The 12,707-nt window shown below is 51.6% G+C and overlaps 1 protein-coding gene across 1 annotated transcript in view; it reads left to right on the top strand.

The window, feature by feature from the left end:
* Positions 1 to 12,707, top strand: part of KSR2 (kinase suppressor of ras 2) — a 269,125-nt gene that overhangs the window by 210,148 nt on the left and 46,270 nt on the right. The window contains exons 8-10 of the mRNA XM_036354302.1: positions 1,892 to 1,965; positions 3,862 to 3,980; positions 8,843 to 9,011. Coding sequence (XP_036210195.1) covers positions 1,892 to 1,965; positions 3,862 to 3,980; positions 8,843 to 9,011 — 362 coding nt within the window. The remainder of the gene's footprint in view (positions 1 to 1,891; positions 1,966 to 3,861; positions 3,981 to 8,842; positions 9,012 to 12,707) is intronic.

Genomic DNA, 12,707 nt, shown 5'->3' with positions numbered 1-12,707 from the left:
CTTGCTGGAAATTCACATTCAGCTACTGAATCAGAACCTCAGAGGGCAAACCTTGGGGAGCTGACTTGGGTGGAATCATGCATTTGCTGGAAAAAAGATTCTTCATAAGCGGGACATAGGGTCTGCATTGTGCAACAGTTTGACCTCGGTCCCTGTGACCCGCCCTCCAGGGTCTGTGTGGTTTCGGCACTTAGCTAGTCCTGCGGACTGGATGAGCAGTCCTGGATGTGTGGGCACTGGTTCTGACATCTGGACTCCACGCGAAGCGAAGAGCCTGAGTGTCAGAGCTGGTTCTTTGGGCGTTCTGCATGAGCCGCGGTTTTGCTCCCACGCCTCGCTCTGCCCTCTGAGGCGGAGGGACTTCCACGCCACAGGCTATTGGCCGCCACTGCAGTCACCTGGCTTGAGACGACTGTGCACGCTGCCAGTGGCCAGGACTTTCCCCTGGACGCTCACTCTGCTCACTTCTACCACATCAGCGCCCCCCTCTCTGTGTGTAACCTGAATGTCCCACCCTCCCAGCAGGGAAGGAGACCTCCCATCACTGCCTTGGGTGGCTGTCTCCGACAGCTAGAGCCTTTAAGTAAAATCAGAAGCCACCACTGACCCAGGTATTCTGCCAGGGCCAGTCAGGTCCTCTGTTTTTCCATCTGTAAGATGGGAGTGATAGTAATACCTACTTCATAAGGTTGTTCTGAAGATCCAGTGGCATAGTGTCTATAAAATGTGTAGTACCATGGCTGTCAAATGAGTCTTCAAGTAAATGGTAAATGATTATTGGGATTGGAAGATGATGATGACAAAGATAAATAGAGACTGATGGGGGGAATGTCTTTCATAGCATGAAGTGGGCACTGTTGAAGTGTCTACCCACTCTTGGGCCAGCCAGGGCTGACCCGTGAGAGTGGTATGGCAGTAGTCTCTCTCCAGAGTTAATTTCCTGGCTGCCAAGGATAATGTCTTTTCAGTAGCTGCCCCATCTCCTCTTACAATTTGGTATCCACAGTACTCAGAGCTTTCTGAACCACTGGGGCATTCCATCCATCCACCCACCCATTCACCCACCCACTGATCCATCTACCTGTCCATCCACCCATCTATCCACCCATTGACCCATCTACCCATCCATCCACACACTCATCGATTATTCTACCCACCCCTCAATCCATCTACCCACCCCTCAATCCATCTAGCCATCTACCCACACACTGTTGTGGCAAGGGAGCATCCCCGAAAGGTTTATTAGGGGAGAACTCCCCAGTAAGCCAATAGAGTCTCATGCAGGTTACACACAGAGAGGGGGAGCTTATGGTAGATGGGAGCAGAGTGAGCATCCAGGGGAAAGTCCTGGTCACTGGCAGCGTGCACAGTTGTCTCAAGCCAGGTGACTGCAGTGGCGGCCAACAGCCTGTGGCGTGGAAGTCCCTCCGTGCTCTGAGCGTGACCCGTGCTACAGCCAAGCTTGAATGTTGAATGGTCAAAGCTCTGAGTTCTTATAGCCCCCGAGGGGTGGAGATCCCACTCATATCGGAGTCCTGATGGAGCCTTTACCCAAATGTCCAGACTTGTGGTTTTGGGTGTTCCTGTTATACTCCATACCTCAGTCTTGACATAGTGCTTGACATGACTATCACAGCCGACAGTGACTCCATATTGGTTTGTAAAAGGTGTTCAAAAAGTCCACTCTGCTTTTGCTCTATATACCCACCCACCCATGCATTCATTCATCTGTCTGTTCATCTGTCCATGCATTTGTGCATCCACCCAACCATCTATCCATCCATTCATTATCCATCCATCTATGCATCCGTGAATGCATCCATCGCTCTGTTTATCCATGCATCTGTCCATCCATCCATCATCCAACTGCCCTTCTCTCTCTTTCTCTCAGGTTAAAGTGCCACAACAAATGCACCAAAGAAGCCCCGCCCTGCCATCTCCTCATCATCCACCGAGGAGGTAAGTGTTTAACACTTGCTGCCAAGGACCAGCAATGCAGAATCAGCAGGGAGCTTGGAGCCTCCCTTGCTGACCCATGGAATCAGAATCCGCATTTCAGCAGGATCTGCAGCTGAGTCCTGTGCACTTTGAGGTTGAGAAGTGCTGCTCTGGAGCAGGAGTTACAAACTCAGATGCCTTCCAGGGCCAAGCAAGTGCCGTAAGAAAGAGAAGCTGGCCAGAGGGGGCCGTGCAAGGTGGAGAGAGAGCCCCGGCGCTGTTTAGGGAGAATAGCCACCCAGCCGCTCCGTGAACCTATGCTGCAGCATTTCCCACCTTTCAAAGAAAAGCCCAACTCGTTTTATGTGCCCAGTGCTTATTTAAAAACGTCAGCAACTTATTCAAAGTTTAAAAATTCTTGCTGGCCTCCTCCCTGCCACCCCCCATGAATGGATGAAGCTAAGGCTCCAACTGGGGGTAGAGCCTTGCTAAGGAGCACTGAGTTCCTCCTAGTCCTCTCGCGAGGCCCCTCCCAGCCCCTGGCCTGGTCAGTGCCTGCTCAGGGGAATCTGCTGGAACAAACCCAAGGGAAAGCGAAAGAAGGCAGCAGACGGCTGCAGAAAGTGCTGAGACACGTCCCAAAGCCAGCGGGCCGTTGGTTTTCGATGATCTCTGCTTTGGAAATTGCAAGCGAAGGGAAAGTCTGATCTCTCCTTTTGTGCTCTGTTCCCCTGCCCCTCCTGCCCCTCCTGCCCCTCCTGACCCCCAGCCCCTCCCCACCCACATCCCCAGTTAAGAGCCATCAGTGAGGCTGTTTTAAACCTGAATTCTCTTATTCTTGAACTGTCGTGGGTCAGCTTTGTTGGGGAAATTGCCTCCCACCAAATTCTCATCCATAGCTGGTTCCTCTGGCGCTCGCCTCCCATGAGGAGACCAGACCAGCCTGCTGGAGGGAGACCCGCTCTCAGGGGCTGGCATCTGAAGAAGGGCTCCCTCTCACCCACCTTCACAGTCATGGGCCCCCCTTTGTACATGCGAAGCAAACAGAGCTTTCCAGAAGTCCACCAGATTTTTGCTGCCCCCACCCCATCGTTAGTAGGAAGTTGGAAATAGTGGCGGTTTCTATGGTAATGTCTGCTCAGGCTAAGCAGAGAAATTAAATCCCTGGGTCAGTCCAAAGCTTTAAACTTTTCCACTAACACCCCCCTTCCGCCCCCACAATAAAAATAAAAGCTAATTAGTAACACTTAACTAGCATCCAATTTGAATTTCTCATTTTTGTCCCACCCCGTGGTCCCTGTACGTAGTACAAATAACAGAGGGGTAACAGGGAAAGGGCTTGGATGATGTGGTTTGGCACAGTAAGTATTTATTTAGCATCAGCCGTGTGCCCAGATCTCTGTGTAGCTTCAGAATGATGCAGAAAGGGACGCTGGGAAAGCCAAGCCTTTCCTCCGGGGACCCCAGTGGCCTTGATTAGGACAAATGTGTTTCGACATGGGACAGGCTGCTCAAGCCTGAGAAATCCGACAAGTAATGAAAGGTGATCCTGACATGAAGGTCGGACGGGGCAGGGATGGGTGGCCATAATGAGCTTGTCCACTGATCACAGACCCTGAGAAATCAGGAACCTCTTGTATTTCAAAGGAGCTCAGCTCTGGAATGAGCACCAATGTGAAACAATTATGGAACTGAAAACAAACAGATAGCTTCCGTTTTATTATTATAATTTGTCATGGTCAAGTCACATATTGACAATGAAAACAACGGCCACAGAGAGCTCCTGATGCCACTACCCTGACATGACAACTGTCATTTTTAGTGACTCCCTTCCAGCCTGGGGGTGGGCCTCTGCTGTCCTGGAATGGAAGCCCAAGTAATACTTAAACTCCCAAATCGCTGCTTTTATCCCTACGGATCCAGCAAGGCTAGTCCGGACAGAGTCGGTCCCGTGTGACATCAACAACCCTCTGCGAAAGCCACCCCGATATTCGGACCTGCACATCAGTCAGACACTCCCCAAAACCAACAAAATCAACAAGGTGAGGCTGGGGTTCTATTGGGCCGGCTGGGGCTGCCGCTGCAGGAGGGAGGAGGGGTCCGGAGGAGGATTCGGTGGGCTTCCTGGAGCACTGCCTCGCCTCCCAGCACCTGGCACTGCTAATTCTGTGTGGTTGGTGTTGAGTCAAGCTTGGGGGGCATCCAGCCATCAGTGGAGAGTGAGCGCCAGGAACCTGTCTGACTGAGGGAGCCGGCACACGGAGATGAGGATGAATGAGTGTGGAGGACGGTCAGCAGGGATTAGCAGGAGAGTTTGAGACGGGTTCCATAGTTGTCCAGACCCCGCACTCTTTGCTCTGTGAGATGTTTCGCCATCTGGCGGGATTAGCGTTGCAGATGGTTCTGCGCTTTCTGACACATCTGTTGAGTCAAACCACCGGGGGACAGGGATCTATTTCTGAGCTCCTGCCGGAGACGGGTGGACGGGTGTGTGCGGGGGCCTCCGAGAGCCACAGCCACTTTGCTGGACTTCCTGCTGATCCTCAGACGTGGGCCTATCTAGGCATCTTTCTTTCCAATGAGACCTGCAAATGTTCAGTATGATTTCCACAGCCTTTGTTTGGCCTGCTGGTTGGACTCCACCGAAGTTATCCCAGGCTGCTTCCAGCCCCACAGGAGGAGGCACAAGTTGTACTTGCCAGCAGGTGGTTTCTCAAGCCCCAGACGCCTCCGTGCATGGTATTAAAGGTGGTAAAGTGGGGATCAGCCTGAGTGTGTTCAGGACCCAGAAGAGCACCGGGACTTCTCACCGGTGAGGCACAGTCTCGCTTCTCTGCATGAGGCTGCCGAGGACATGGCCCCTTTCCCAGTCTGTTCTCCACACAGCAACCAGAGTGCTTCTTAATGAATATAATTTAAATTGTGTCACCTCTGCTTAAAAAGCATCTGGTCATTTTCTAGTGCATTTAGAAAACAAATCAAATACTGCACCCTGTAAGGCAGTGCATAATATGGTCCCTCTCTCCGTCCCTGACCTCCTTCTCCATGCCTCCCCACCACAGCCCATGTCCTTTTACTCTCCTGCTATCACCCACCATTTTCACTAGTTGATTTCAGTCATTCACCATCTGATTCCGTGCAGCATCATCTCAGCAGTTGAGAACTTGGCCTCTAAAATCAGGCAAACCTAGCAGCCAGCCTTGGCTTCCTCCATTTACCAGCTGTGAGACTCTGGGCAAGTAATGGAATCTCTCAGAGCCTCAGTTTTCTTGTCTGTAAAATGGGTACATTCCAGTTACGCACTACTGCTCAAACAAACTTAGTGGTATACAACAACAGCCCTTTAATTATGCTCCTGGAGTCTGTGGGGCAGCTATTAAGAAGCAGCACAGGGGGCACTGTCTCTGCTTCATAATGTCCAGGGACTCAACTGGGAGAACTCACACAGTGGGGAGCCGGAATAATCTAGAACAGGGTTTGGCAACTAAGGTTTACAGGCCAAATCCAGTTTACCACCTGTGTGTGTGAATAAAGTTGGATTGGAACAAGCCACACTCTTATTGTTTATGGCTGTTTTCATGCTACAATGGCAGAATTGAGTAGTTCCAACAGAGACCACATGGCTCACAAAGCACAATAGATTTGTTACCTGAAAAAGCTGGCCATTCCCAGATCTAGAGGCTCCTTCACTCACAGGTCTGGTGCCAGGTTGGGAGGAGTCAAAGCCTGGGCTCTGTAGAAGCTCCACAGAAGCCCCTGCATGTGGGCCTGCCTTGTGGCTTGGGCTTCCTTCCAATATGGCTGCCTCACATAGTTAGGCTTCTCGCATGGCAGCTCAGGGTTTGAAGGGCAGCTGTTTCAGCAAACAGTGTGGAAGATACATGGGTTTTTATAACCTGGCAATATGAGTCCATGCAGTGATGGTCTTGGCTTGCATTAGCCAAGGGCTGGCAGTGACCGTTCTGTTGCATTCTGCTGATAGAAACAGTCACAGCCTACTCAGATTCAAGGGGAGGAGATGTAGACCCCATCCTGTTGATGGGAAGAGTCCAAGGAATTTGTGGCCATGTTTTAAAATGTCTATGGTGGGTAATAAAAGCACCAACCTCAGAGAGTTATTGTGGGGAAGAATAAAATAATCAACATTAAAAGAACTTAGTGCAGTTCCTTGGCACATGGTAAGTGTCCAGGAAATTCTAGCTATTATCATCAGCTTAAATCTTGGGTTTCTGGTCAAAATTCCATTTTTCTTTATTATTTGAAAAAGATGGGTCTCTAGGAGAGGGGATCCCCATCTCTGGAAGGGATGAGGGGGCTTGCACAATGAGGCCCCTGGAAAGTAACTGCATGCCTGTAACCCAGCCTTTCCTTTGTGACATCTTGGGGACAAGGAGCTCAGAGCCATCACAACCCCCCCCCCCTCTCGATTTCTAGGCACAATGAGCCTCTTGGTGTCAGATGGGACAGAAACAAGGGTCAGATAGATCAATTACTGTGACATTGTTCTGCTTGTCTGCCAGCAGGAGAATTTGATAAGAGAAATAAATTAACCTCTATTAAGAAAGTGGCTTTGACATGAAGGTGGACAGAATCTATGATAGAGCTGGGTTATTTTTTCCCCTCTTTCTCTTCTCACTGGCTTCACACAGATTCTTTTTGTCAGGCAATGATGTAGTTAGTGCAATAGATTTCTAAGCCAATTTGGTCTGAAGATTTCCTTTTCATTGCTGTCTGTCTCCTCTCCGGTCTAGCTCAGTCAATCCAGGTTCGCAGAAGCCCAGCTTTTTCCTTCGGCATAATGGTTAGAGTCTGCATTTTTTAGTCAGAAGGCTTGGAACTCAGTGTCTTCACTTGCTATGTGATCAGAGCAAGATCTCTCTGCCTTGATTTTTCCCTCTGTAAAAGGAGAAGTATCATAGCAGACACTACTATTGGGATTGTGGAGAGGATTGGATACAGTGATATGTGTAAAGAATTTAGTCCAGCACTGGATACTCAGGGCATGGAAATGGATAAAGAAGAAGACAGAGAATGAGGAAGAGGAACACAAGGAGGATTAGGAGGAAGAAAGTGGAAGAAGAAAGAGGATGGAGGAGGAAGAGGGAGAAGGAGGTGGAGTGGAAGAGCAGAAGGAGGAATAGGAAGGAGGGGGAAAGAGGAAAAAGAAGAAAAGAGAGGAGAGAGCCAGAGGAGAAGGAGATGGAGGAGGAGGAGGAGGATGGGGAGATGGAGGAGGAAGTGGAGATGGAGGAGGATGGAGGAGATGGAGGAGGAGGAAGTGTGGAGATGGCACAACCTTATGTTTCTGCTTCTAGGCCAGAGCCATTAACTCTCTGTACGCTTCCAACAAGTCACCCCCCCCCCTTTGAGTTTCAGTGCCCCCTCTGTAGAGTGAAGGGCTTGGACTTGGTGGTCCTAAAGGATGTTTCCCTTCCCTGCATGAGGTGGGAGCTTGAGTTTCCCTCTGATGGAACACAGCCTCCTGCTGCTGGTCCTATTGGGACTCAGATCTGAGTCCCCTCCTATGGGAGTGATTCTGCCAGGGAAAGTGGGCACCATCTCTCTCTCTCTCTCTCTCTCTCTCTCTCTCTCTCTCTCTCTCTCTGATTCAGTTTGTTCACATCAGCCCTGAGCTTTGCTACACGGAAGAGAATGACATGGTTCCTATCCTCAAGGATGTAGAGATAATTCCTTTCTCCATAAAGACAGTTCCTCCTCCTCTCCCTCCCTCCACCTCTCCTTCCATCTTTCCTTTTTTATATTCATTCATTCATTCATTCATTCATGAGCAACCTCTTAGTTTTTGTTTCTGTACTAAGTTCTGCAGATTCCAAGATGAATACGACATAGTCTAGTAGGAAGAGATAGATCTTCTCCCTCCCTCTCTCCTCTCCACCTCTCCACTCTCCTCCTTCCTGTTCTTTCTTTCCTGTTTTCCTTTGTCTAGCACACATTTATTGGCGGGCCACACTGTGCCTGGCACCTGGCTACTGCAGATCCTGCTTACACTTGCTTCCCGGAGCTGCCGTAACAAATGAGCACAGCCTTGGAAGCTAAAACAACAGTCACTTATTCTGGAGGCCAGAGGTCTGAAATGAAGGTTCCAGCAGGGCTGGTTCCTTCTGGAGACCCCGAGAATCCCCTCCATGCTCGCTCCTAGCCTCCGGCGGCTCCGCAATCCTTGCCGTTCCTTGGCTTGTAGCAGCAGCATCAGTCCAACCTCTCCTGCCATGTGTGCATGGCCTTTCCCTCTGTGTGTCCCTCCCTTTCTGTTTCTTATAAGGACACTTGGCATTGGAGTTAGGCCCACCCCAACCCAGGAAGATCTCATCTCAAGATCCGTACGTTCAGGGCGCGTGGAGTCCTTTTGTAAAGTAAGGTCCCCCTCTGCGGTTCCAGGTGGAACACTGCTCAGCCCACTCCACAGCTCCTGCCCTCACCCGCCAGGGCCATTGTGAGGATGCACACTGGATTCACCTTCATCTTTGCTTTAGAGCAGGTTCGGGGGCCAGGAGAGGCCGCGCTGGTTCCAGTGCAGATGCGAGGGCGGTGCGGAGGCTCCTCTCCCGCTCTCCCCTGAGCTGTCAGGCTGCTGATTCTTTAATAAACACCCGGGAAGAGAGGTGTCGGGATGGGAAGAGCACACTGGGCACCTCCGCGTGGCTCTCTCCCGAATCAGAGAGAACGGGAGCGTGGCTGTCACCCACGTGCTTGCATTCCGTGGTCACCTTTCACTCGGGGGTCCGGACAGTGGACAGGAACTTGATTACAGAAACTGTTCCTTCCACAGCTGGATGCCACCTGCTGGGGATGTTGGAAGGATCCGGGGGTGAGGATGCTGGCGTGGGTCTCTTCCTGCTCAGCTCACTCTCACTGCTGCCCCCGCCCTGTTTTCCTTCTGCAGGACCACATTCCTGTCCCTTACCAGCCAGACTCCAGCAGCAACCCCTCGTCCACGACGTCCTCCACGCCCTCCTCGCCAGCACCCCCGCTCCCTCCCAGCGCCACGCCGCCGTCTCCCCTCCACCCTTCCCCGCAGTGCACCAGGCAGCAGAAGGCCTTCAACCTGCCAGGTACCCCAGGGCTCGGGGAGGCGAGGAGGTGTTGGGTTCATGCCAGGGTCACTTGGGGGCACGCTTGAAGGCATGTGGAGCGAGTCTTACATGCAGGACTCTTGCCACACATGACTCACTGGATCTTTAGAGTAGCCACGGGGTATTATCAGCTCCGTTTAACAGGCGAGGAAACGGCGGCTCCGAGAAGGAAAGGCTATGTCTGTTGGTCAGCAGCAAGCCGGCGTCTCCACCCACGTCTAAGTCACAGGGGCAGCTGGCAGTTGTCTTATGGACTAAATCGTTGAAACTGGCAGGGGACCCTGGGCCCAGGCTCTCAGGGCCCCCACGCCTGAGCGGAGCGGGCTGCATTCCGAGTCTTACCCCCCCGTCAGGAGAGGGCTCTGCATGAGCTGGAGTTCTGGATTCACTCTCCTCTATCACACTCCTGCCATGTGGCCTCCGGCTTCAGCTTGCTCACCTCTGAAAGGACGTAGGTGGGTGACAGGACCCCAAGGATTCTTCTGCCTCACACATTCCCACTTGAGTTCATGCACTGCCCAGGGCTGCAGTTTTTCTCCCTCTCAAGTCGTCTTCTGACCTTCCGACCACATCCATGTATTTATTTCCTGAACATGCATTTATTTAGCATCTCCGATGTTCCAGGTACTGTCCGAGGCACTATGTACGGAGGGGACATGCACAGAGCAGACACGCCCGGTATGAGTTTCCTGTTGCTGCTGTAACACTGCCACAAGCGTCATGCCTTAGGACAGGACACATCTGTTACCTTACAGTGATAGAGGTCACAAGTCCACATTTTGTGTCTCTGGGCTGAAAACCAAGGTGTCAGCAGGGTGTTTTCTGTGCAAGGTTCTAGGGGGAAAATCCATCTCCTTGCCTGACAGCTCCTAGTAGCCGCCAGCATTCCTTGGCTAGTGGCCCCGCACTACTCCAGCCTCTGCTTCCATTCTCACAGCTCCTTTTCTGACTCTACTCGGATCCTCCGGCCTCCCTCTCATGAGGACCCTTGTGATTGCATTTAGGATGCACCCAGAGAACCCAGCATAGTCTCCCCATCTCAAGATCCTCAACGTGGTCACATCTGCAGAGTCCCTTTCGCCATGTGAAGTAATGTGGTCACAGTTTCCAGGGATTAGGACAGGGGAGGGTAGGATTGTTCTGCCTCTCACAGTCTGTTCTCCTGGAGTTTGTAGCTTAGTGGGAGAGACAGGTGTGAACCAAGCAAACAGACATGAAAATGAGAGGAAGAACAGTGCTGGGAGCAAATTCAAGAAGAAAACAAGTTCAAGTTGAAATATCAGAGGCAGGTGAGTCCTGAAAATGGGGAGAGTAGTCCTGGCAGAGAGAGGGGAGCACCTGCAAAGGCCCTGCCACAGGAAAGAGCTGAAAAGTTGTCCAATGGCCTGAGTGCCACAAACAAGGGAGGAGGGCGCCAAGTGAGACAGAGCTGCAGGCTTAGGCCTGGCGGGGCCTTGCAGGGCTTGGCGGGAATTTAGGTTTTTAAAAAACATGTTTTTATTGATTTTGAGAGAGAGAGGAAGTGAGAGGGAGAGATAGCTAGAAGCACTGATGATCGGTTTCCTCCTGCACGCCCCTTCTGGGGATCAAGCCTGAAACCCAGGCATGTGTCCTCACCGGAATGGACCAGTGACCGCTTAGTGCATGGGAGGACGCTCAACCAACTGAGCCACACGGGCCGAGCAGGGATTTAGATTTTATTGAAGACACAGTAAGAGGCCACTGAAAGGTTGAGGCAAGGGATCCTTCTTCCTTCCAGATCCTTCCATTCAGAAGACCACTCAGGCTGCTGACTGGGGAGGCCCTAGGGAGGAAGCGGTGGGGACTCCAGAGTGGACGCACTTTCACGGTGGCCTCCTGCCCTCTGACGTCTGCTCATCTAAGCCTCTCAGTCTTCATGATCCTGTGATGCCAGCGGCCCAGGAGCCACTAGGTGCCCTGAGCAGGCCACTCGGGTTCACCAGCTGTCCCTTGGAGCCGCTTCTCGCTGGTGTCCCTCATCGGCGAGCACAGGGCTCACAGTGACGCTGTCCCCTTTTCCAGCCACTCCCTCCCTTTAGTCGCCAGGCACAGCTGTGCTCCTGCACGGAAGAGTCGAGGAGGGGTTGACTCTGTACGTGCAGGCATTTGCGGGGTGTCCTATTGCCCGGCACCTGTCCCTCCTCAGAGCAGGGCTCCTTCTGTTGCCCAGCCCCTCCTCCTGAGATGGCTGTCCCTGCCAGCTAACCTTTCTGCGGCCACTGAATCCCCCATTCCCGCCGGAGGGAAGAGATCAGCTAAGCCTATTGAGAACCACGGGTACTTTTCTTCCTTTAATTTTAGCCCCTTGTTGACAGCAAAATGCCTGCATGCAATTAAAAGCAAGCAAACAAACAAAAAACCTAGGTTACCCAGCAGAAGAAGGTCCCACAAATCATGGAGGTTGGTTTTCTTTTAAAGCTTTGATCTGTGACCTTGAATTGCTGTGCTTCCCATCCCGGGCAACTCATTTTCTAGAATAAAAAATGCATCCGTTTGGATTCCAGCTACCTGGAATTTGGGCACTTGTTGCACTAAAAGAAAGGGAGTTAGTTCAACAAACATGAGTTGTGCACCCACGGGTCCAGGTGCCAGACCAGGCGCTTGGGATCCTGAGATGCCAGGGCTTGCTCTCCATCCTGGGGTAGGGTTGGGGGTGGGGATTATCCATCAATTCCAACCTCAAGGGCAGCTAATGGTTTAGCTCTCTGAAGCTATCTGATTGCCTCTTAATTAAAAATCATTCTTACCTGTTAGTTAAGACAGCATCAAAAGATATTGGCTCATTCATAGCAGCCAATACTTACTCCATACCTACTGTGCACTCCTGTTTCATATAAGGATGAGCTCAGCCCTATAAGGGAAGACTCTTATCATCCCTACGGTATGCACATGGAGACAGACTCGGAGAGAGTTGCCCAAGCTTTTACAAACAGCCAACAGAGGAGCCAGGATTCAGCCCTGCCTCCAGGATCGGCCTTCAGACCTCGGGCTTGGAACCACTAATCCTCTCTGCTAATCCTCTGTGAGCCAGCTCCCAGCTGTAGCTTGTCCCTGAATGAATAACATTGTTTTTGGAAGTTATCTCCACCCATTGAGACTGCGTCTGAGCCCACCCTGCTCGCTTCCTTTATTTGAGATTAGAAAGCTCTGTGTGATCTGACCATTCCCTGACACTCCGTGGCTGCTCTGCTCCAGGCCCGTCACCCCCCGCCCCCCTGCCCCCGCCGTAAGTTAGAGCCCTGGGAATTGTCTGGAAGAACTGGCCTCTGAGAGGGCTGAACTGGAAGTAAAATGAATTGTAGGAGAATCAGCAGTGACGCTGAGGATATTTCTTTTACATCAGTTTTCCTACACGTGGAAATTAATTCATACTGTGGTAGGCAGGCTAATGGTCCCCCAAAGGTGACCACGTTCTAGTCGCGGGGTCTGTGATTATGTTACCTTATATGGCAGAAGGTACTTGGCAGCTGTGACTTTGTTAAGGGTCTTGAAGTGGAAAGATTATCCTGGATTTTCTGGGGCCTCTAAATGTCATCCTAAGGATCCTCATGCGAGGGAGGCAAGAAGGTCAAAGACAGTGGAAGGCAGTGTCAGACGGAGCCGAGATTGGGCTGTGAGCCAAGCAGTGCAGGCAGCCCCAAGGGCCGGAGGAGG

Source organism: Myotis myotis, unplaced genomic scaffold (assembly GCF_014108235.1).
Source record: "Myotis myotis isolate mMyoMyo1 unplaced genomic scaffold, mMyoMyo1.p scaffold_m19_p_20, whole genome shotgun sequence".
NCBI classification, from domain to species: domain Eukaryota; kingdom Metazoa; phylum Chordata; class Mammalia; order Chiroptera; family Vespertilionidae; genus Myotis; species Myotis myotis.
This window is presented reverse-complemented; position numbering and strand designations above follow the sequence as displayed.